The sequence below is a fragment of the Anomalospiza imberbis genome, chromosome 1, assembly GCF_031753505.1.
Source record: "Anomalospiza imberbis isolate Cuckoo-Finch-1a 21T00152 chromosome 1, ASM3175350v1, whole genome shotgun sequence".
Taxonomy (NCBI): Eukaryota; Metazoa; Chordata; class Aves; order Passeriformes; family Viduidae; genus Anomalospiza; species Anomalospiza imberbis.
Window position 1 is genome coordinate 61950277 of NC_089681.1, and position 26017 is coordinate 61976293.

Genomic DNA, 26017 nt, shown 5'->3' on the forward strand with positions numbered 1-26017 from the left:
AAAGAGGATGGAGCCAGACTCCGCTCAATGATCGGCAGTGAAAGGGAGGGAGACACAAGCTGAAAACCCAACATTTTCACTTAAAGATCAGAGAAAACTTTTCTTATTGTGAATGTGCTCAAATGCTGGTAGAGATACTCAGAGCGGTTGGGAATTATTAATCTGGAAGTAACCAAGACCCAACTGCTTCAGGCCCTGGGTATCTTGCTGTAGCTGAGCCTTCCTAGAGGGAAGTATCTTCACTCTCACAATTCTTTGTTTCAAATTAGGCTGGTTGTTATGACTGATATGTCTAAGTCCCAGACCAAAAAACACATGAAAATGAAGAAGTTAAATGTGAAGAATGGTAATTACAAAGCTTCTTAAAGCAGCAGGCAGAAGTGTTACAAGATGAAAGTTCTGCAATTTGATGTGGTCTAAGTTCAAACTGAATATAATATTGAAGTATTTCCATTGAATCATCTTCACCTGGGAGGTTATAGCTAAAAATTGTGTGTTTTGCAACAGGGACATGGTTTAATGAATTCATTCACATGGTGTGGACTAGATTAAAAAGTCCATGGGCAATATTGTTTGCTCATGCTGTACAAAGAATGAGGTTAGATGAGCTTTTAAATTTTTTTTCTACCATAAAGTTAGTGGAACTTATATCTTGCTGTCTTACATCTGTGTGGTTTCAATTTTCACAAAGGGTCAGCATTGAATATCCACAGAGCCAATTGCAAATTGGCATAAAATACTATCAACACAGTAAAGGGATGTTTTAATCCCTAGAACTGATTTTGCCTTGCTACTCTGCAGGAAACTGGATCAGAATTAATGTGTTAATGCCATTGCAGCCAGAAATGGTTGCGGGGCAACTACAAGTGACCTTATTGCTTTGTCTCAAAATGGATGGACTAAAAAAAAATGGAAGGACATAGAAGCCTCATAAACATTGATAAGCTTGTGACAATTACTTCATGAAGAGAGAAAGCATATTAGGATTTTTTCTTCTAAAGAACTGAAGAGTATGCTGAAAAGTACCATAGACATCTTCGTCCTTGAAAAGATAATTAGACTTTGCAGTTAATTTCTAACAGGAAAAATATACATAATAGGTGTTGGAATTGTGCAGATAACTTCTACAAGATACCCTTGAATGCAGAAATCTATCATAGTTTTAAGAGTGTTTGGAAAGCTTTTGATTGGATAACAGGAATGTGTACAGTTAATGTAAGTGCAGTGCAGTATAATGCTATCAACATTTGTATGGTTAAATGGAGAGGGTAATGAGCGTTTTTTACTTTGATCTCTCTGCTATGGCATTTTCTTCATGTTTTTTTCTGAGGCACTTGGTACTGAACAAAATGGCAATGGAAGAAGTGGACATTTAACTGGACAAGTATAGTAATTGCCATGTTATAACTAAATCAGATTAGTAGAGCTGACAAGAAGGAAGGGGAAAATGTCATGTTTCATTCCTTATTGTGTCTACATTGTTAAGTAGTTGTGTACATAAAAGGGTTGTGGGGTAAAATTGAATTTCAGCACTGTTGACCCAGGAGACTGCTGAAGATTAGTTAAAAGGAATGCACTTAGTATAGCAGAGAAGTAGGGACACTCACCTGGCTCAGAACCACATTACTGCTTGCATCTGTCTGGTCCATTTAATAAATGAGAAAGTGCAGTCTTCCAGGTCTTCATTATCATCCTCTGTGCTTCATGAGCAACAGGCTTTAGTATTGACCAGAAATGCACCTAAGTTGCCAAGATTGTACTAACTCACAACAGAATTGCTTGAGGGAAGAGATTTGGTGCCTGTCTCACACTAACATCTTACCTAGGTAGTTTTGGGTATAATCTGTGGTGTCCAGATGAGGTATTGTGCAACCTGAGCAGGCTGAGGGGAGAGTGTTTGCCAGCTGTGGCACAGCACAGCCAAAGGAGATGTAGAATAATATATATGAGTGCTAGAAGAACTCTCCAGCTGTGAAAACACTCCCATGGGCATTAGAAGTGCTGCATTCCAGCCCCTGCTTCAACATCTTTTTTTGTACCTTATCCAGTGATGAATTTTATTGCTAAATAGCTAAGCATTTGGAAACCTGACAATAGATGGAAAGAGGTTAGGGACTTCATGCTGGGGGGCTATGGTTCATGTTTGTATTTTGAGTAAAAAAGAACAGATGAAAAATGAGAGTAGGGTAATTGGGGTTTAAAAGAAGATCAGAGGAAGGGGTTAAAAAGGTATCAGAAAAGTAATTTCACAGCCTGTGACAAGAGAGGAGAAGGATGAGCAAAGGAGCATGAAAGCAAAGGGGTAAAGGGCATGGACTGCATTAATAATTCTCTTTGAAGAGAGTTCTGACATTCTTTGGAGGTATTTTTGGCACAGGATTTTTAATACGCATTTTCATATGGCTTACCCACTTAAGTCTTGTAATATTTCCAGGTACACTCTATTGCTGTGTTTGTGAATATTCCCTCAATTTAGAACAAAGTTGTGATTCGTCCCTAAGATCCAGAACAAAAATATGACTATACATGTCTGTATGGCTTTTTATTATTTGAGAAGTGAATTACAAATCTTGCAAAAACATCCTGTTATTCAGTCCTGGACAATGAATTACTTTGCTTTTTTTTGCAGATCACAAATCAATTTCTATTGTTAGTCTGCACCTCTAATTTCTTTCAGTGGTTACACTTTGAGATAAGTTTATTAGCTTGTTTCTCCTGCTCCTTTTGCACACATAGTACTTGGTCCCCCAGTAGATGGAATGCCACGTTGCACCAGAATCTACTGACTACAATTTGCTCAATACATTGATTGAACATGGTCTAATAAAGAGCCTTTTATAAATACACACTTGAAAAGTCTAAAAACAGATTATAGAGGCAAAAAGACCTACATTTTGCCTTGCAAATTTTTCAGATGTCCAGCTGCATATGTATCTAATTTGGGGGAATAAGCTATGTTTATGCAAGCCAATTAAAATAAATACAATTGAACATTTTACTTCAAAACATGGCATGCATTCCATAGTACTTTAGGCTTTGCTAAGTAAGCTTAAGTAAAAACAGTTTTCCCTTCATTCGAGATCTTTCATATTCACGTCTAAAGCTTAACTCAGCAAGGGAACTGATCAAGTTCCAGCCCTCTGTAAGTATCTTCTCGATTCTTCCAACAAGGCACAATGAACCTGTCCTCAAAGCCCAGAAGAGCAAAAGGAAATGAAAGCACGTGTTTCCCAGCCTGCCTCGCTTAGTCCTTTAATATACCCATTAATCAATATAACTTCAGTGTCAGCATTTGCAGCATACATACACTTTTCCTCTGAGGTGCTGACAAAGCCTATTGTACCACCATAAATGAATACTTAGAGGTTTCAACACAATTGATCTCTTATCATGCTAGTGAACTAAAAAAAGTTCTTACTATTTTGTAGGTATAGAAACAGAGATCTTGATTATCTTGTTTAGGGTATGTAAGAATCTTAGCATGTCCTGGGAAGGGACCCATTGGGATCACTGAAGTGCAGCTCCTGGCCCAGCACAGGAACACCCCAAGGATCACACTAAGTGCCCAAGAACATTGTTCAAATGCTTCTTGAGCTACGTCAGGCTGGTGCTGTTACCACTTCCTGGATATCCCATTCCAGTTTCCAATCACCCTCTGAGAAGAACCTTTTCCTAATATCCAACCTAAAACTCCCCAGACACATCTTTATGCCATTCCTTTGGTACCTATAAATGGTCACCAAAAAAAAGAGGGAAGAGAAGAAACATGGCAGAGTAGACACCAGGACCTGTCTCCCCTGAATCTCCAATTACATCTCCACTCTTTCCAAAAATTTCCTGAAAGTTGAAAATAGAGATTATTCCATTGAAACTACAAAAAACAACTTTTGTTTCCCAGTCACAATTTCAGTAGAAATATAGGCATTAGAAGCTCATGTATTCACCCTTTCTCCAAAATGTCATGAAGCTTTGTTTTTCCTTCAGGGTCTGGAGAGAAGCATTTATGGCTGGGCTTGGTTAAGAATTCATAGACATCCCCTGTACTTGAAAAGGTGATAAACACCTACATATTTACATCATAATTACAAAACAGCAGGAAAAAAAAAAATCGAGATCTATGCAAAACAAATTCACCTACCTTTGGTACAAACACAAGGCAGAGAGTAATGGTGCTGCAGAATATTATGACTAAAGCAACGATGCAGAACTGCACATTGGGTTGGTCCCGAGTAAGGAACGAAACAGCAGCACCGATAATGCACATTATCCCCACGTTGTATACACTCATTCCGATGTACTTGCTGTCATTCAAAGCAGGAATGCTGACATTTCGTGTCTCCCAGGCGAGGAAACACCCAAATAACTGAAATGGTAAAAGAAAGAGAAATTATGATAGTTTTAAGAGGAATTTGCTGTCATCCAGAAAAAACACTAATTTAAAATAGGTATGTTTTCCAAGTCGACAAATAGAGGTGATATTGCAATTCAGAGATATACACCTATCATTTCCTTAATATCTAATTGCCTATGTGTTTTGTTTTGTTCACTAGGACAGATTCCTGTTCTAACAAGAAAAATGTGAAACTTGAAATTAGTCCTGATTGGAACATTTTTTCCTAAATGCTATGGTTATCTTTATTTTATATTTTGAATAGTTTTTAAAGACTGTTCTTCCTGTTTCTTTTCAAGGATTCCAGTAAAGATATAATGTGCATTGTTTTATTAGCTATTTTTAGCAGCTGTTCCCAATATACTCTTATCAATCTAGCTATTCATTACATGATTATCACCTACATTAATAAGCAGCAGTGCCAAGATGTGTCCCATGAGAGATAAATATACAATGTAGAAAGTGTCACCCGAGTTGTTCAGATTACAATTATAATGTCTTTTATTATAGTGGGAGTTGGTAATGGCCTTTCAATTGCAGTTGTCTAATGATTTCTGGCATAAAACATTCTTGTGGCAATTTTTTGTTTGCTTTTTTCCTTTGGTGTATTTTTAAATTTTAGCCCCTTTGTTATTTGCAATATGCTTTTGCAATTCAGCAGGGGAAAGCCTTTACTGGAAGGAAGCCATCTCCATCCCTTGAAATTTAATTAGATTTTTCTGCAACATGAACTGCTGCAGACAATTATTTTCTTCCTCTTGCAGTCCTCAGAGGAGTTCTGGCAATGCAGTAAAAGCCTAAACGAACTGAAGATGTTGTAAATAGGTAACCGAGCCCACAGTCTCGGCAAAGCCCCGTAGGAGTGTATGGTTCCTTGGGAAGCATGACAGACAGCAGATGGTATTGGATGGAAGGTCAGGACAGAGAGAGGAACTATCACTAAGGTCCAGGATTCGGTTTCTATGTTTTCTAGCTTCTTTTCTGATCACAGTGCAGGGACACTGAAGGAGAAAGAACAAACGTGTATTCCCATTGACCTCACTAGCCTTCCCCCCGGACCAGCACATTTGTCCATTGCCATGTCATGGAGATAATATTCTCTTTTATACAACTGAAATTTATGTGCAATCCAGGAAATTGTAGGTCAATGGTGATGACATTTGGGGGATTAATTGCTGTTATCTAGTATAGTTTACCTGCTATTCTTCTATTTGTTTGGTGTTTTTTTTTTTTTTTTTTCTTTTTTTTTTTTTTTCCTATGGAAAATAACCTGGACTGGAAGAACAGTATTTAGAGACTAGGGAAATGGCAGATTGATGTTTGCTCTACAAACTTGGGTTTCAACCCAAGTTGTAGTAACACCAGGACACTAATAAATCAAGTTTCCTTGATTATTTGCCTAGTTTCAATCTCAAAGAACAATGGCAACAAAGCCAACCACTTGTGACTCAGCTACTTCGCACTCCCACAGGCAGGCTGCAGCCACCTACCTACTCATCCAGGCACTTCCAACCAGGACATGCTGCTGAGCTCCTAGCCCTGCCTTCCCTGAGTTTGTCTGCTGGTTTATTTCATTCTCTTGCCTACAGCACACATGTCACCCTGCCACATGTTCACGAACAGAGCTGGCTGGGAGCCTTTGGCAGATTGGGCATCTATGCTCAGCCCATGGAGTGTGCCAGGCTGCAGGAGCTTCCCAGATCAGGCAAGGGAACCGTTTGCTGACCCACTTTCCAATGCTGCCATCACTGCTGCAATCCCTATCGAGATACATTGCCATAGGTGGTCCTTCCCAGCAACAGCAGCACTAGTGCCCCTGCAATCTCTACCCAAGTCTTCTCAGCAACATTCCCACCCTATCCCTCTACATGCTGCTGCAGGAGACAGTCCTGTTTGGGACACTCCATTGCCTTGTTGTTGCAGTCCTGTCTCTTCAGTTTAATCTCCTTTAGTAGGACTAGAGCCCACACCTCACTCTGACCCACTGCCTCTTCTCCTCATCTTCCCAGCAGCTTATGAATTTCAGGAAGAACAGTAGTGGCTGCTGCAGGCAAAGCATGGGAAAAGGATGCTCTTAAAGGGTCTGTGGACAGCTACCTGGGCCAGCAAGGGGTCTCAGCCATTCAGGCAGAGCAGCTGAGGTGAGTGAGCCCCTTAGCAAGCTTTGTGCCAGAGCAACAGCTCATCCTCTGATACATTCAGAGCCCCTCTGGTAAATAAGGTAATCCCTCCAATAGGGAAGGAAGCAGGAAGCACTCCTTTGCTGCTGGGTCTGGCACTGTGCATAGGCAGAGCAGGAATGTACAGACTCCTTTTCAGGCTCAGTGGAAGCAAATTGTCACTGTATTCACCTGGGTGAGTGGAGGGGAACACACAGTGGTGGTACCCTTTTTTCAGGGCACGAACCTGTTCCCCCCAAACCTCACCATCTCAGCAGTTGCCTGTTCTCCACTCCCTACACTCTTGGTGCTGCACTACTCAGTTCTGCTGAAAATTTACATTTTGCCAGCCCTGAACTGACAAACAGGCTGGTCCGGGCTGAGGTGTTTTGAGGGGTAGAAGGAATTGTCTGTATTTCTACATCACCTTTTTAAAGGGATGAGACCCTGACTAACTGTGGAGAACATTTCTATCTTTTCATACTATGGTTAATTATTAATAAGATTTTAAGGGTTGTAGGTCATCCCTCACTTGCCTCCACTTCCCCTAGTATGAACATATTCCATTCCAAAAGGATTATTCTGGGAAAACAGCCAACATACTTACATGAGGCCAGCACTTATTACAAATAATGGGGATGAATTTATAGCTGAGGTGGTTATAAAATTATCTAAAAGATCAATTATAATGGAAAAAAGATCCTTTGAAGAGTGTTGTGGGGGTTATGGTTTAGCCCATTCTCATTTATAATTGAGAACAGCATGGAAAATGGTTAAACATCTTTTGGACAAAAGGAAGATATATGTTTGTTTTTAAGATAACTAAAGAAAGGGAGAGGCTCTTGCAGCAAGTGAGTTTCCTCAGAATGAGACATTATAAATTTGGGAGCATTTTTTTAAATTTTTATTAGCATTTTGGGTAAAATGCTTGCCTCAGGAAGAGAGATCTCCTTTTCTAGAAGTCACAGCTCATCTTTGAGACTCAAACATGGATAAAAGCAGATAGTTTTCTGCATCCTGCTGCCAGGGCAGTGGTGATTGCAGAGGTGCTCCTTGTTTGCCTGGTACAAATGCCTGCAGGGCTCTGTGGGGCTGATAGGTTTCTCTGAGATAAAGCCTTCCTGAGGGAGCACAATGCTTTGCTTTTCCTTCTCCTGCCCTTCCTATTCTACCCCTTCCTGAGGCTCTGACAATATGCACACATGAAAGATTCAGGTTTAAGACTGTAAAAATCCTGTAATCCCTTCGCAAAATCCTGTAAAATGGCTTGGTTGAGGAATGGGATGCAGACACTGCTAGTGAAAGATCCAGATTTCTGTAATTCCTTGACAACTTTTGAATATGAGATTTGGGAGCTACAGTTAAAAACACAGATTCATAGTACCTAGTTCAGCTCCTCTTTACTCCTGGTTCCTAAACTTTAAACATTCATCTTCCCCAGATAATAAAATTACATTTCAAATTATGCTTGGGGGAACCTAATTCTGAGGCTGCTGTGGAATTTAAGGACTATTTGATATTTTTAGGCTGCCTGCTGGGATTTGCAATGCAGCTGTCTCTCCTCCTATTGCTCCTAGAGGGCTCAAACTGGTAAAGGCTTCTCAAGACTGTCTGCTGGCTTGGGCCCCACACAAAATACATTAGCAGACATCTTCATTCAGGAGAATGATGCTGACAATGACCATTGCATAGCTTCATGTTTGGAGAACACAGCACAATTCCAAATTTTCCTGAGATGTGCTCCCTAACCCCAGAGTGTCTTTCAGAGCTGCTGGATTTTATGTAATGAGAGAGTGACTGTCTTAATTAATTGGGCACTTGCGTGGGATGTTAGTTCTGATCTCTGCTGAGAATTTTGATTAAACAGTCTTTAGAGAAGGCGTGCAAAAATACACATTGGGATGGAGGCAGGCAGCTCATAGCAGTGCTGTACTGCTGGATTCAGAGGTGTAGGACACATCTGTCCCCACTGCTTTACACCAGTTACAATTCCCATACTGCAGCTTCTGATGGACCCCACGCATCTCCAAAGGAGTTTGAATAACTCAGGGCTACACATTCCCCTATAGAAAGCTGTTGTCTAAAATTTAAGGACACCTCAGCCTACTGTCAAGCCTAATGGCCTAATTGTAGTCCTTTTTGGATCTCAACCAATGACACTGAGAATGCAGATAGGAAGCCTTCCTACACTGTTATTCATGAACTTAAAGCCTCCTTCAATTTTGGTGTCTAATACACATATCTTCTTGATGTAGAAAGTGCCATAAAATATTGGTTTGGATTTTCTCAGAAGATATGGGCAGCTGTACAGGCAGGATTGGTTTGTTTCACCTTTTGTTTGAGGGTAGGCAGCTTCCATTTGACACTGATTTAGAGTATTACCTTTGCAGCTGCTGGTATGGTAGGTTTAGGCAATGTTGTCAGGGCACCTGAAAAGGCTGTGAGAAAACCACTGTATAAATTTGGGGAAAACAGTATCTGAAGACAACAGGATTGTATCGCTGTGATTAAAGATAGAATAAAAGAAATCTGTTTTAAAATGTTAGAGGCATAACAGGTGTATGGAGAATATTATACTTGTGTTTAAATTCAACAGGCAAACTTTAATTTTAAAAAATCTTGTATTGACCAAATTTTGATATCTGCGAATATGATAAAAGTGTTTGTAGCTGAAGTATTGGAAAACTTCTAACACTGTTTTTTAAAACTCTACCAGCTAGTTAATTTTAAATCTTATTCATGAGAATTACTGCAAAACACAGAACAACTGCTTAGATCCACAACATATACTGATGCAGCCAAGTGCCTGATTCGCTACTGGATTGCACAGACTGTCACATGACAGGAAAGGAATTATTTATTCACCTCCATTGCCCTGTACTGTCCTTAAACCATTTTTAAATGCTTCATTTCAAAGTCATGCCAGCTTAGGTTATGAACAGTATTAGGAAAGAAAGATAGAGAAAATTACACTAAAGATATATGACAAGAGCAGAGAAATACCAGAGGAAAAATCTCCAGTCTTGTCAGAAGTCATGCTTGCCAATAACTAGGGGATATGGTTTTGGAAAGATTATATATTGGACCAGGCTGCAGCTTTGCAGCTAATTGCTGTGTTGTAGTAGCACTGACCCTGTTTGCTTGTGGATTGTAGCCCTGCTGAGTGCCATATAAAAGAATAACAGCAAGCCTTTTCTTCAAAGGTTTTACATCTGGAGATTTTGGTTTGTATTGGTTTTGTTTCTTCTAGCTAGATTACTGTGAGACTTCCTCTCCTGGCCCTCTTAAACCAAGGCAGTTGTGGACTCTGACCTGTAAAGACCTTTCAGCCTGAAGTAACTGTGAAGCTTGACTCGTGTGTTTCTCTATTCAGGTTCATTCATTAAATCCGGATCATCACAGGCACAGGCACATTTTTATTTCAGTGAAATGGCCACAGATATTTTTCATTTAAAAAAAAAAAAGGAATTTTGTTTTTCATGTTTTCACTGGATAATTGTGCAGTACAAAATACCGAGCAGCTTTCAGGAAGATGCATAGAAAAGTGACTTTTTAAAAAAAAATTACATGTACAATAAGTAAAGTCAGAAAACTGAAAGAAAAACTATCCTCTTGTAGGTCTCCTAACTTCACTGTCAGTACAATCTGATGCTAAACCATTGCTCACTCCCCTGATCTGCTGTGAGTCAGCTGTGTATTTAGTTAATTTTCACAGAGCTGCTCTGGATAGATATTACTAAAGGGAAGCTTAATATATCTATTGAGCATTAGGACAAGAAATAAATATTGATTTTAATTGCAAGATATGCATATTCAGCTACTCAGCTGAAGGACTTTCTTCTTAAAGGTCTTTGCAAACTCCTTTATTCCTAATGCAAGACAGAAAAGCAGCTGCACAAAGCTATGAACATTAACAGGCATCCAGATTTCACTTTATACTCCGGCCTCTCAAACCAACAGGTCAATAAAATATTTTCCCCTCTTTCCATTCACAGTCCATTTGACTTTTTGCATGAAAATTCTGCTTAGTCATGAAACAATTATAGTTACTCAATTGAAACAAATACACAACTGGTCATTAGCAAATATCCATTTGGAATAGCTTCCTATTGTCTTTGGCATAAGATTACCACAATCACAGCTCTGTAAAGAGGTGAAGCACCTCTGCTAAAAGCCAGTGTGTGCTACAGTATAAATCAATTTCTGCTATACAGAAACTGATGCCAAGAGACATGTAAGGGAATACTGCACTATCTGCAATATTTCAAAAATATATTTCAAGTTTCCTTATGGTCATATTAGGGAAAAATTTATCCAACAAAACCATATGGAAATGTGGCTTTGGATGCTAAAATACTGTCCATGTTTTATTGAAGAAATAATAAATATCTGGTACCACTATAAACTACTTTCCCCCACCACAAAGCTTAACTATCTTCCTCTCTAATTACTGTAAGATGGGACAGATGGGTCCCACCATATATATATATATGAGTTGGAATTGTGCAAGTTAATTGATAAGGAGGTAGGTCCTTCTTCTGAGTTCTCTTTTTGATCATGAAGGGAATTAAGAAAGAATGCAAATATATGAGTTAAAAATCAAAGGTATTATCAGAAAACAGTGGGGAATTTTAGCATAATCTGAAAACAATTTGATTTTTCTACACATCAAATTTATTATTTTTATAAAGTAATTAAAATATGGTTGATATAATCTCATAAGATAATTGGGAGGGACTTGAGGAAATAATCTAATACAACCTCCTGCTCAAAAAAGCAGGCTCAGATGTGATTTCAGTCCAGGTTGTTCATACTTTTTTTCCAGTCTGGTTCTGGAACCTTTTGAGGACAAAGGCTGATCAAACTCTCTGGGCGAGCTGCTCCACTGCTTCCCTTTCCTTAGTGACAAAAAAGTATTTCTTTACATCCAGCTTTCATTGAGTAAATATAAAATGATAGTAAAATAGTAAAAGGAGGAGCATGTGTTGCACACCACAGCTGTACTGTTCGTACCCAGCTCCTGGGCTTGCACACACAGAGGGCTTAAGCACCTGGAGCAGTAGTGAGAAGCTACATCCAACATCCAGCAAGGACAGCCAGACCATCCCTCAGTTACACCTGTAGGTACCTAAATGCTGTCAATGACCAAGATTTCTGCTGGATATTTGCAAACTGGTGCCTGTCACAGAACCAGCATCTGCTTCCTCTCCTGCCTGCTGAGGCAAGAACAACAAGTTCTGACTGAAGACTGGGCTGCAGGGCACTGACTGGAACCCAAGCTCTAAACCATGATACCTAACTCCTTTTTTTGAAAATCTACTTCCAAGTGCATGATAAAAATGGAAAAGCGATGTTTATGTATTAGCCAACAAAGCAAGCCATTGGACGCCATTGTATTAGCCAACAGGCAAGGCAAAGTAAGCTATTGGAGAGGGAGAAGGGGTAGCAGCAGGTATATTTACAAATAACAATGGAAAGAAGTTTGTGTATGCACTGTAAATGATCTGTCCTAAGCTGCACATGTGTAAAAAAGCTATTCTTACCTTAAAAATTGTTTTGGTGGTTGTGGAATGTAAAATGAACAAGCAATAAAATTGGCCAAAGACTGGGCAGAATGTAACAAGAGTTAAAAAGAGGAAATTCATAGTAATGATTATGAATCAAAGATCTAAAATAGAGATAGTGAAAGATAAATTAAATGCATAGTAGTTAATGAATGGTTAGCAGCAATAACAGAATTCATAAAGATTTATAAAAATATAAGTTGAGAAAAATGAATCGTAATAACGATTCATTCCTTGGGAGATGACAAATTCAATAGCAATGATGCATGATAAGATGTGCTTAACAAGGGGTTTTTTCCTGTATTTACATAGAGGTAGAAGAGTCCATTCACATCTTGCCAAAACAGTGAAGTGCAGCTTATTCCAGCAGTAAGAGAGAGCTCTTGAAAACTCTGTCAACACAAGCTGCTGTAATCACAGAGATTCCGTAACTTACATACAGTAGTTTTAAGAGTTGATTTAGAAGTTGTCTGGACTGCTGGGCTTAATTGTTGCTATTTATTGAATTCTGGCAAAGCTCCACTTAAGATACAAAGAGGCCATATGGGAAAAGAGAAAGTGTAACACCCCGTGATTACAGAGCTATTACCATAATTTCTATCCTAAGCAAATTAATGAAATGGCTGACACATGAACTCAGCAAATAAGTGGGGGGGGAGGGTGGGGGGGAGAGGAAGGGATAGCAATATAATTCAAATTGTTATTATTTTTTTAAAAGGAATTTGCAAGACTGAATAAAGGTAATTACATTCATGCAGGATACATGGACTTCCCAGTAGTGTTTGTCTTAATACTGCACAGTATCATTATTTAAATACAGAATGCTATAAAATCAATACAACAAATTTAAAGTGATTGAAATCTATGTGATGGATCTCAACATATAACTATTAATGAGAAGCTACTAAAAAAGAAGATAGTTTTTAAAAAAATTAACTTAAGCTGTCCCAGAGATGTACACTATGTACATTGACTTGGAGGAGATAATAACATGGCTGAAAATGATGCAGAGGAAGCAGAGGGTAAGGATGTTAGACAACTCCCAGAAAGATATTTAGAGAAATCACAGAAATTTGGCTGAATGAAAGGAAATTTGCCTAGAAATAAGAACATCAGATCATTTTAGAGTAAGAGGGACAGCATATATGCAAGTCCCAACAAAATTCAAGGCTTGGAAGTAAGACAAATTCAGCTTAGCAATTAGAGAGCCTTAGGAAGCAGAGGATTCTTTCAGACTTTAAATTAAGATTGAACATCATCCCAAGGATCTATTTTAGTTGAATTAATATTTTCTTTGGCTTCTAAATCAATTACAGAATTGTGTTGAGCAGTATATAAACTATAGTGAAATGCTGAAATATGAATAGTTAGAAGAAAATAAATTTCTTATTCTTAGTGACATTTATCAGGTCCCATGATGAATATGCATTATTTTTTTCCTATCTCAGTCATGAAGTACTGATATTTTCATTCTTGGCAAGGTTAGTTGAGGACAGCACATTAAAAACAGTGTATGAGAAATGGTCACTATTGTTAGTTACGGCTTAAAACCCCCTCAATTAACACAGGGCAAAAACAGGATTTCATACAGAGAGCAACAATCAAGCTCAAAATATAGTTTTTTCTCAGAAGTCTGTTTCTCAGTAGCTCAATAACAGATACCTGTAATAAGATGTCAGGGACACAATGAAACTTCCAACATATGTACATCTTGGGTCCAATGTTAACTCCAAGTATTATCAGGAAGAGAGGAATTAAACAGTGGACAAGACTAATGTGTGTGTGATTAATAAGCAAAGCATTCTAGGAGTCCAGTCTGGCATTGTTCTGGCTGAGATGAGACAAATAACTCATACCCCTCAGAAAGATGTTAATGCACTCCCTAATAATGCACCACCAGCAAGTTTAAGATGGTGTGTTTTCTATCAGCCTTTGGAATATATGAAGGATAGGTGCTTTTCTACTATGTCTGCCTCATCAAAAATCAAAATACTGCAACTAACTAGTTGACATGCTGGTGTTCAGGCATAGGTTGGACTCGATCTCAGTAGTCTTTTTCAGCCTAATTGATTCTGTAATTCTGTGATGGTCAACATGTACACATAGACAGACCTTGAACTTGTATGCAGCCTTTTTGGAGCTGAGCTTGAGATGGGAGAAAACAGTGAATCCTCTAAGTATGGAGGAACTGGAGAAGACTAATACACTGGTTATGAAGAAGGTTAATAAAATGGTAAAAGCAAAATTTAGGATGGTAATTTTCCTCTTATTCTCTAGTCACCTGAGGAATCTGAATCTAATAACTGAGAAGCCTTCATGCAGAGTGAGCATTTCCTCATATAGCTTCAGAGGCAATTGAAGAATTGTGAATCTGACTTTCAGAATTTGCTCACTTTAATGAAGAGGGAACCAGTGTATCCCGTTAAGTAATGCCTTCCCTTATTTTGCCATTCCTTGCCTTCCCTGCCCTTTCCTGCCCTTCTGAGCTCTGTCCTACCCTGAGTGATTTATTTGCTGAATCAGTGCATTTAGGACATCAGATTGGACAGTATCGCTTTTACTTCAAGACTAAAAAGAAAGGAACTTTTTTAGGTCAACCCCATTTTTTATATTCCTGTTTTGAGACAAGAGGTCACAGTTAATAATTTTGGCCCAATAAAAGCCATTTCACCTTAAATATTGCACTGTGCTGTAATTAGCAACACTAGCTCTTTAGTATATAGCATGTTAAATTAGATATGTCTTATTATTAAAAACCACAGAATTTTGTATTAGATAAACCTTTATAAAATGATACAGTAACATGAGAGGTTCTGTTTTTTTTTTTTTTTTGTTCTGAAGGTAAACTATGTGCGGTGTACAGAAATGTCTTTGGCGATGAGATAAAATGCATCAATTATGTTGTCCTCATATCACTCATTCACTCATAACAATTATTTAAATTATTTAGATGAGTATCTTCCTTTTTAATATATAGTGATTTGTGAGTTAAGAGGGCACTGGAATAATAAAAGTGTGTATTTCACTGGTGGTTATGAAACACTGTGTGTCTGAAATTAGTGAGTAATGGCATACGTAAAATAAATATTAGTAGCACTTAAGCTGAATATTATAGATATACCACAAGCCAAGAAATTCAGTAGTGAATTGAATATTTTACATAAGCATATATGCACATATATGCACATATTATTGTCTAATAATGTAATGGCATTTGCAAAATAAGTTTACAAATGACACTTACAGACTTAAGGAGAGTCACATATCTTGTAGAAAATAGCCTAACATGCATGCTGACAAAACAATCTAGGGCAAAGGACTAGTGAGAACCCAAGCAGTTTGACTACTAACACCACTCAAACTCGAAAGCTCAAAGAAAGTTGCCAGAGAATATATATTTGAAATATTTTAACTGAAAACACGGATGAAGTTACTTAAAAAAAACAAAGAAACCCAACCAGTTGTTTGAATTTTACCCCAGTGCTGGTCAATGTCACAGCTCCCAATTTGTGGCGCCCTTCAGGACACAAATTTCTTAATGCTGTGCTACATGCCAAGGTTATTGTGCATCCAGAGCCACCCTGAGCTTTATTTCCTGCTTGGACATTCTCTGAAAAGGAGGCATCTACAACTAAAGTTGATTTTTTTTTTTCTTTTTCTGTATTTAAATGGAAAGCTGAGAAGGCTTCATCAGAGGTCTCACCTGGGACCTGGAGACACTTGATGCTGGTGCCTCCTTGCTTGAAGGTTTGCCTCTGCAGAGTAGCCTGACCACAAAGCAACTGTTTAGAATTTACAGAAACAAAACTTCTCATCTCTCCCTTCCTAACCTCATATTGGATATTTAAAGATTTTTCAGCCTGAAAAAAGCAGCATGAAAAGCAGCAGGACTCATCAGAGCGGTCATTCTTAGGGGAGAGAGAAGAGGACTCCAGGCACCAGCAGCCCCCTCTGGGCAGCAGCACCAACCATGCCACGTGGAAGCAGCTGATCCAATCTTTTCCCCGTGTCCTAATGAACCAGCATGCTCCAAATGCACAGAACAGATTGACCCCTTCAGGCAGTGTAGACTAATGTCTGTCAGGCTTAGGATCCAGATGGGGCTCAACTCTAGATAGATGTTCTGCTGGTCAGTGCTGTCCATATCAGATGTTTTCAAAACCTTCAGGTTCAGGAGCTTTTAAACTCTAATAGTCCCCTATACAGTTTCTTTTTCTTTTTTTTTTCTTTTTTTTTTTTTTTTCACTATCAAGCCTCAGGGTCCTTGGTTCCTGAGGTCTGTTTTAGTTACTAAATATTTTTATGGAGATGGGCTTCAGTGACAAAAGGGTTATTTTGCTTCAGGCCCCAGATTAATCTTGCATTTCATGACTATTCATTAAATACATTAGCAACTAAGAGGCAAACATCTCAGACAATTTAGTTCCACCTTTTTGGAGAATCTTCAGGAAATTGGATGATTTGACTTCTTTATTTACAAAGTTGTCTCATTTATAGACCCATCTTTTCAGTACTGAATTTCTAAGTTTGTGGTATATCCATAATATTCTGCTTGAATGCTACTGATGTCTTATTTATTTTACATAAGCATATATCCACATATTACTGTCTAATGAACACTAGAACAGATCTGATTATAGAAGTTGTACTCGAAGCAGTTTTTACTCACTCCCAGCCATCAGGAAAGCAAATATAATTCAGTTCATGCCTATCAGTAAATAGCAGCTTGAAGTCAGTGCTGTGCAGAAGAAGCTGTGCTTACCATCAGCAGCCCTTTATAAGCATAGACAATCCCAAGCCAAATGGTCATGTGGGTGTTTTCGCAGTGCTCCAGGATTGGTCGGATGGAGATATCTCTGCCCGCAGGGTCTGGCTGCAAAAAGAGAAGGTGAAATATTTGGACTCAGATTTCCTTTCTTCACACCTCAGTGGTACTTTGCTCTATTCAGTAGATTGAGAATGTGTAGGATACAGAGTGGACAACTTAAGAGTAACTTGTGATGACAGCAGACCCATGAACCCACAGAGAAATACAGTGAAAAACAAGGATCTGAGGAAACAGCAGCTTGATAGCTACTACATGGTGAGGTCACATCTACTTCAAACCTGAAAGAAAATATCTGAAGTCACTCTGTATTTAACAGTGTCAGTCATATTTTTCAGCTTTAGGACATCTTTTTTTATAAGGCAAAACGCTGGAAAACACAGGCATGAAAAATAATGTATTTAAATTTCTCTTTCCTTTCACCTGCAGTTCTTGTGTCACTGGCAAATGGCTGATAAACAATGTATGAAACATTGCTGTGTTTCAGGTGGTTTTTCATTGATAACCGTGAGCTAAATCAAAGACCATTTACTATGGAAACTATACCAGTAGCTTAGGAGAGATCATGAATCATCATCACAAAAAAAATAGTGTTTTAGAGTCAGTGATTGCCTGTGCAAAATGAAATATTGCTGGAAGCTTTGCAGTTTTCCATTTATCTTGAAATAAGATTGCATAATATTGCAGAATCAAGAGGACTTGAAGACTATCAGAACTGTTTGTATGAAGGAGAAGCAATAACAAAGACTCAGAGAAATCTGCAAAAACCACTCCTTGACTTAATTTTCTTTTTTTTTTTATGGACAGGGAAAAAACAGTTGACAAACAGCAAAAAAGGGTTGCTATCTACTATGCTATATATAATTAGAGGAGATATTAGGGTCTGGTCAAACTGCTAGACTGCATGTTAATGGTGTACATTGTTAAAGAACACAAGGAACTTGTATGTGATTCTAAGAGAACTTGTTTTAATTACATACTGCAGAACACTCCTGTTGTGAGATGCATGTACCTACAGTCCACTGTGATTATAAAAAATTCTGAAATACTGAAAGCTATTTTTCCTTTCTACTTAGAAAGAATGGATTTGAGCTTCAGTCAAACTAAGATCAACTCAGACATAGCTTTCTGCACCTGGTTGTCCCAGTGGGCTTTTCAATTTTCCTTTTTTTGGTGAATAACACATGTAAAATGTCTCCTGCAGAAGTATAATAATTATTATATAAGGAAAAGTAAGTGAAAAGTAGAATTGTACATGGAAGGACTTTGGCGAGATCTGAATAATTTCCAAAAGGTTATTTTTGCTTCCTTTGATGAGGTATGACTTTGGCTATGTGTTTTAGTGATCAAAGCAATAATTTTCAGTTCACTTTCTTCCACTGGTGTTTTTGTATGTGAGGCATTTCCCCTGACGTCATACACTGTAAAAAATGAGAAAACCCAAACAACTTTGTGCTATGATTCGCTGCACAGTGAAACTATTCACAATTTTCTTTGCAAAGCCTCCAGTAGGCAAGACATTAACATTTAAAACCTTTTCCTATCCTGAACTTCTGTAGAAACCCTAAATGGAAAAATAAAGCTCTTGGAAAAAAAAGGTGTCCTAAAATAAGATAAAAACCAAGGCAGCGATATTAACTCTCCCAAAGAGGTTATGACTCCATCCTTATGGTTGTTGATGGCAGGCGAACAGCCATTAGCTAAGAACTGAAATGACTGCCAACACTAAGTGTCATCACAACATTTAAGAAGCTACAAATATTTGTCTGGGGATCAGTTGAACTGCCTCGTTCTCACTGATCAATGAGAAAAGCTCAGTGCTAAAATTTAGGTGAGCTGAAAGCACCTTTCATGTCAAAGCTACAACCTAATATGTTTAACATAATTTTTTCCTATTATGTAATAAACTTCACAGGACAAATCATTCACACTGAGCTCTGAATGTGTTACTGACGTGTCACCAGGACTGTACTACAGAGAAATTTTTCTAACCTGCCAGAATCTTCATCTCTTATGGTCTGGAATTACAGAAGTGACATAAAATTTAAGGTTTTCATCATCAGAGTGTTTTCCTTTTTTGTTTTTTTTTTCTTTCACACTGGTGAGTCAGCAGAGGACTCTCTTTGCTTCCCCAGTTCCACATCACTCCTGCCAGGTATTTCTTCCATTTCAGTTTCCCACTTTTCTGAAACAAAGTGTAAAAATACTGAGGACTTTTGCCTGGTGTGATGGATGATGTCATGTGGTTTGTTTTCCTTGTTCCTGGACTGAAAACTCTAATCACACCTGGACTGAAGGATTCCTCCACTTCTAAGTAATTACAAGTAATTGGAATAATTCCCTGTTTTGAGGAATATTAATTAAACAAGAATTCCTATTTGGTTTGTGGCAGATTATATGTTTATATAATTTGATATAATTTATATCTTCACGAATGAAAATTTACTTCAAAACTGGAAAGTGTATGTCCATTTATTACTCAAAACCTCTCTTTTAAGATCCAGGCACAAAAAATGATTAAGTGGAAAATGTAATTTATTTTCCAATACTATTAAGAAAGTAAGCATCGTTTCCTTACTAGGAAGATTGTCAGATGTTATGAGGCATGATAGTTCAAAATCGATGTTCATTAAGTAAAACAGTGTGTTCAGATTTTCTTTGTGAGATAGAAAAATCTTGTGAAGTGTTCTAGGTAGAGCAGGGAAAGAGAGAATACTGATTGCAGCAAAAGTGTACATGGGGCAGCACTTCTTTCAAAAGACTTTTGAGACCTGCAAGGTCATAAATTTTTTAAACAAAAATTTGCTGAGGTCCTGTGCACGTAGGATTAAATGTTGGCAGGTAGCAGTAATTTTAAAGTTAATGGATTTTGCTGATTACTCACCACTGCTGCAAAATGACATTTGTGTTCTACTGCTTTTAATTTGCCATTCTGTTTCTTCACTGATTTTGCATGAATTAACTAATCATAGCAAAAAGCAGGGTTAAAAAAACATATGATATTTTGTGATGTCAAAAGAATTTTTGAAAACTCTACAATTACAGCTGAATGGGGCACTTGACTGACCTCTCTAATCATCCACCATTTGTGCACTTTGTTATTGCTTTAGAGAGGATGACAACATAAATGCTACCAGTGATTATGCATGTACTGGAAATTTGCCCTTTCCTTTTATAGAAAACAATCTCAATGCCCTTCAGATGTCATTCTCAAAAGCCCAAAGACCTCCTATCTTGTGATTAGGCTGAAGCTTTCCTACCTCTTCTGAAACCTTATAAGGTTTCTGACATTGACATCAATTTCTGGAGTGCTTTCAGCAGTTGAACATAAATAGTTTAATCTGTTCACTTCATACAAGAGTTGTGTATCATCACCAGTAAAATGCTTGTTTTACATGAGATCTGCTAGGTCTAGAAAGCAACCCAAACCAGTAAACAGATTGCCCATAGAATGTTGATATCCCCTGCGTCTGTGTGTTTAAATTATTAGTCAATTCTGTTGTTCTGTTGCCCTTTCATTTTCTTTCCTCTTGAGTCTTCTGGGAGGGCTGGCAGGTCCTTGTCATAACAGGTGAGTGATATCCCAGGTGGGAACTGGCAGAATGAGAAGTAAAGTTTAAGACTATCAGTAACTATCAGGGAAATCAGATTTTTATTTTATTTTTTAATTTTTTTTAAATTTTAAAATCTATAAGTGCAATTTCAAAATTCCTCTCAAAAAGGCAGATATTTGTATGATGACTAATGTACTTTTGACTTATTTTGTGTCTTTATTGCTATTCCTTTTCTGTAGCTTCACAAAGGTTTTAAAAGAAGGAAGGGTCTATATTGCCTGAGGCATTTTATCCAGTAAATATCTGTGAAGAACAGATTGGGCTAGCACATAGTATCCAAAAGTCCTTGACCTTCCCAAGGCAGTTTTTCTACACGGTCTCCTCACCAGGTCCCTTGGCCAGTAGAGCAGACGATTCTGTTTGCAGAGCTGTGGTGCTGCTGTGTGACAGAGCTCACAGGGGTCAGTCCCAGCAAGCTTGCTCAGCCCATTGCAGCAGACCCCCAGTGTGACTCTGGGCCATTTCTGAAGCTGCACTTTCACCAGTGAGAAAGTCACAAATTAGGCCTCGGTCTTTCCCAAAGATGGGCATGGAACATAAGGTAAATAGTTGCAGCTTCTGTTTACTCTGTTTAAAAGAAACTGTGTGTTTCCACAGCACAGGAAAATGCAGAATCATACTCTTCTGCCACACTGTTAAAATGGCCTTCATATACCATCCCACTCTGTTTTCTCTTCCCTTTAAATGGCTTCAATTGAACTGGCATAATGACTATATACTACAGCTAATTTGCAGTGTGAATTAGATATCTCTGGCATCTTTAATTTGGCACATTTAGCAATCATATGGACCTCACTTGTCTTAAAACTCAGACTTTGCAAAATTAGAAGATCGTCCTTTACTTCTTAAATTCACTTTTTTTTGTTTTCCCTCCCAAGGATAATTATAGTTGGTTTAAACTCTGAATTCTGTAAAGGTGCTTCATAAAAGGATTCAAACAGTTTGAGCACACAGTGTGAAATTGAGAGCCGGGCTCTTAATTACCGATGAAAAGAGAAGGATCAGACATTGTCAACTTTTTGATTACTTAATAATTTGTAGGTATTTTTAGAGCAAAACAGCTGATGTGAACAGTGATATGAAGAAGAGGTTTTCCAGGAAATGGATCCCTTTTGTTTCACGTATTTTTTACTTTGTGCAGTCATACTTTCCATTAATGTGAAATAGGAATGGCAATACTAAGCTAGGGTAGCTCATTTGGAATGTCTTCCAATTAAAAATTTGGTAGGCAACCTAGAATAATAGGCAACCTTGTTTGTCTTTGTTGAAACCTGAGCTTAGGTTTGGGTACCTTATGGAGCCCATTATCTATCACAGAGTATCTCAGCAAAGCACAAGACTATTACTGAATTCCTGCAGTCCAGTGACCAATTTAATTTCCCTCCAATGTTAATTGAGAAGTTTGGACATTTCTGTAACACTCTGATGATTGAAAAATGAGGTGTGTCATGTTTCAGGACACAATCTTTCTTACACAGATGTGAATACACACCTCTTGCCTCTGTGACATGAACTAAAGGGTATCTTTAGGTTATCCAATGGGATTAAAGGGTATTTTCTGCTTCATTAATTCTCTTCTTATACTGAAATCCAGTTCACCACCCCTCCTGAAGCAATGGACTGGACTTTAGGCAGTCTGGCTTCACAAATACTTCAAAAATTAAACTATTCCAACAATTCAATATAGCAATATATATATTTATATTGTAACTCCTAAAATATCTTCATTCCAAGTGGTATTTTAGTATGAGACAGTAATTCAGTAATGGTTAGCTGGCAATCATGACACAACAAAATGACACTTGCTGGAATACCAACAAGAGTATCCCCTTTTTTTATTCAGTCAGTTTTCTTAATTTGGTTTCCTAAAGAATAAAGATGTGCCATGTAAACCAAGGAAAATATACTGATACATTTGGGGGCTTCAAGGATATTGGTGTTGCTATTTTACATCCCTCAGCTTGTTACATATACAGAATCCAGGCCTAAATTTCCAAGAGAATGGGATTGAAGAAAGACAGGAAACCTCCCCTCCACCCTCAAATAAATTAGAGATAACCACTGTCATTCCCATTATCCCAAAAAAACCCCAAGGTTTGATAAAAAAGACAAAGTGATAACATCCTGCAATATATTTAAAAGAAACCTACTTTTTAGGTCCCCATCTGCCTCTTGTACAAATAATTCTATAAATCAGTCAGCATACATACTGTAAAGTAGTCTGATTTAAAAGATATTAAAATACCAGAAGAGCTATTTATAAATTCTTGTATCATGAATTTGTCCATACATTTATTTGTAGAGAAAATCTCCCATCAGCATTATTCATAACATCACTTTACTTAATGAGTTTTATTTTCCTGTTGTGGTGGTTCATTTTTGTTTAAATGAAACTGTTTTTCTGAGAGGCAAAAGATTCCCAGAGATTTCTTGCTATTTTTATTAATATAATCTCCTAATCCAACCAGTTTCATTTATTTGCATTAACATAAAATGCAAAATATTAGTTTAGACTGAGTCAAGAAACCTCTGTGATGCCTGCAAACAATCACAGACTAGCTAATGAAAAGGGAGAAGGCAAAATTCTCCTGAATCACGGAGAGTTTCAAACAACTGTGACTGACTCTTCCCACTCTGCACTCAGCTATCGCTTCAGTGGAAATTTTACATCATATTATTTCCTCAGAGAATGTTGCCCCAGTTGCATATCTAGTGACTGGATAATGAAATTTTTCTGTGTATGCGCATGGAGACAGAGGGACAAGTGTTACAAAGACTTAATAAAGTGCTCAGCAGTAGAAGGTGTGGTTTCCTTTGCAGGGAGTGCAAGGGGCCAAAACACATAAGAGAAGTAGGTCAGAGGAATGAGGAACTCTGTTACTACCCACACCCTTTTGCACTGTACAGATTCTTCCAGAAAGGTACAGTTCCTGGTATCAGCTTCACAAGATGAATATCTTCCCCTTCTTTCCTGTGAAGCTCCCCAGAATTGTGGTTCACAACCCGTACTTGCAACTCCTTCTAGTTTTCCTTTCCTAGCTAGATTTCATGCTATGCTGAAGGCCATGCCAGGCACTCCTTTTGGTGGCTGGAGCAATTCAATGCCTCCTTGCTTATAGTAATGGAAACAGATAGCATTCTTGGGAAGGACAGCAAAGGCAGAAAGGAGAAGAGTAGAGTGAAACCACAGAGGACAGCCAGGGACAAACTGTTTGGGTGGCCCCAGCTGGAACCAAGTTAGAGGCTGTTTTTGTAATTAATCTCCTAGTGGGTAGGCTTTGAGTTGTTAGCAAGGATATGACTTGCTGCGCATTATGTGGCACTCAGAGAAACAGGATTTAACACTTTTCCTGTAAACAAGCCAGACTTGCACCCAACAACTAACAGAAGCTATCATCTGTTGCTTCTTCCTATGAGAAAAACCAGGTCCTCAATTGTGCCTGGCTTTTTGGGTCAAGGAGGACAACAATCTCACCCCTACAATTGTCTTATATTTTCTGTTTAGTGCTATAATTCCCTTGATTTATGGATTCTAAAAATATTTATCACTATGCTTATTTGCATTGTAGTGACAACAAGAAGAACAACAACAAATGGACACTGACTTAATTTAGAAGGTGAAAAATCCATTCCCTAAGAGGATTTAAAAACATATATATCACGTGTGGGAGAAGAGGGAAGCATAAAGCAGGGTTGTGTGACATGACATTTTCAAATATCTGCAAATATCAGCAGAGAGCACTGCTGCCCTATGTAGGCGCTGATAAATTAATAGTTTCTGGACTGTGGCAAACAAAAAGAGATTAATTCTCAACATTAGGGAGATTTTTTTTTTTTGTATTCTCCAAAATGGTAAGATGATGGTCCATCAACCTATGGGAAGATTTTGCTGCTATTTTTATGACGGCACTAAGACTTCATTGAGGAACTGCTGTAGTAAGAGGAGGTATTTCCTTTTTTTTTCAAAAATTTGAGCAAAATCTTTAATTTTTAAATCCTAAGACTAGCTTAATAAGTATATTCCATAATTTCATCATGATGATTGAAGCAGAAACATCTAATTCTCTTCCATAAATCCTTCTAAAATTAGGTAATTCAATTTCCCCAGCACAAAACCTGCTTTCTCTTCAATCAACTCCCAGTTTCTTGTTGCAAGTCAAACATAAGGGGCATCTCGATGTACAGAAGTACCTGAAAATGTTAGTCTTTGATAACAATTTTGAAGATTTTGATTTTTTTCTCCCACCTTGCAACACTAGTAATTTCTCAGATATAACATTTTTACATACAATTTTCATGAAAAATGAGTGGATGAATAAATCAATAAAGGTCAGGTCGACAGAAATATTTTGATTACTTCAAAAGATTTCATTTTGTTTTGACCTTTTAAAATTTATAATCTTTGATATAACCTAACTCCATTTTGATAAGAAAGGTCATGTTGAATTCAAAAGAGATGTTCTTTAGTTAACAAAGGTCAACAAGAATATTTTAGCACTTACCTACCAAAATAATTCCCCATGAGAAAACTGAGACTACCTTTTTTTTACAAGTGTATGAATCTTATGGCCACTCAATGTTTTCTGAGAAAAATATCTCAATATCTAACTTAGGGAATATCATCAGCAATTAGCTTGGAGGTCTGTGTTCTTGAAGGATTACTTCTGAAGATTCATGCTGGCCAGTGTAACTGAACCTATATTAGAGCAGTGCCACCAATGAATGAACCACACATCTTTGCAACCTTTACAGACACAATTATGCCAGCAAAGCTTACGGCAAAGGCAGGTGATTAAAGTTGTACAAAGTATGCCTTTATCTTTGGTAGAGTCCTGTTTCAGCAGTGAAAAATGCAGGCCTAAACAAACAAAAATTACTTGGAATCTTAAATCAATGTCAGTCTTGTTTTAAAGAAAGATTGGAATGAGGCTTAATATTTCATAGTTATATTGATATTACAGTTAAATGACACTGTCTTGCTAGCTGTCTCATCTTTAGTAAAACACAGAATATAGATTTTCATATTCATATTTCAACTCCAGTTTGAAATACAACATCTCTTTTAGAAAAAAAAAATCCCGTAACAATAAACCTACGTAGCTCTTGCTGAGCCAATTGTATTGACTGCAGAAAAAATAGCCCTCATTTTGGTTCTGATGTCTAAAATGAATTATCAGGTTCCTTTAGTTCTTACTATGTTTTCTCTACCAAATTGAAAGGCTGTAAAACAAAATTTTGTTGCTGTATTGGTATTTTCAGATTTTGACCCAGTAAACTCTTCTTGTAGTCCTTGATAAGCTACATCTTGAGCTTGTGTTTCAGTGTCGACATGTTTTATCTTTCTTTAACATGCCTTATTGGTCTTCACTGGACCATTGGACCAACACATTTCCTGAAATCTGAAGAGTGGAATGGAGTATGCTCAAGTGTTATAGCTGCCCTACAGACATATCCAGGATTAATAC

At 37.8% G+C, this 26017-nt stretch overlaps 1 protein-coding gene across 2 annotated transcripts in view; it reads right to left on the reverse strand.

Annotated features, from left to right (window-relative positions):
* The window catches only part of GABBR2 (gamma-aminobutyric acid type B receptor subunit 2), a 454194-nt gene that overhangs the window by 22365 nt on the left and 405812 nt on the right, over positions 1–26017 (reverse strand). For both annotated transcript variants that reach the window (XM_068194855.1, XM_068194863.1), the window contains 2 exons: positions 16876–16986; positions 4139–4363 (listed from right to left, as the gene is read on the reverse strand). In XM_068194855.1, coding sequence (XP_068050956.1) covers positions 4139–4363; positions 16876–16986 — 336 coding nt within the window. The remainder of the gene's footprint in view (positions 1–4138; positions 4364–16875; positions 16987–26017) is intronic.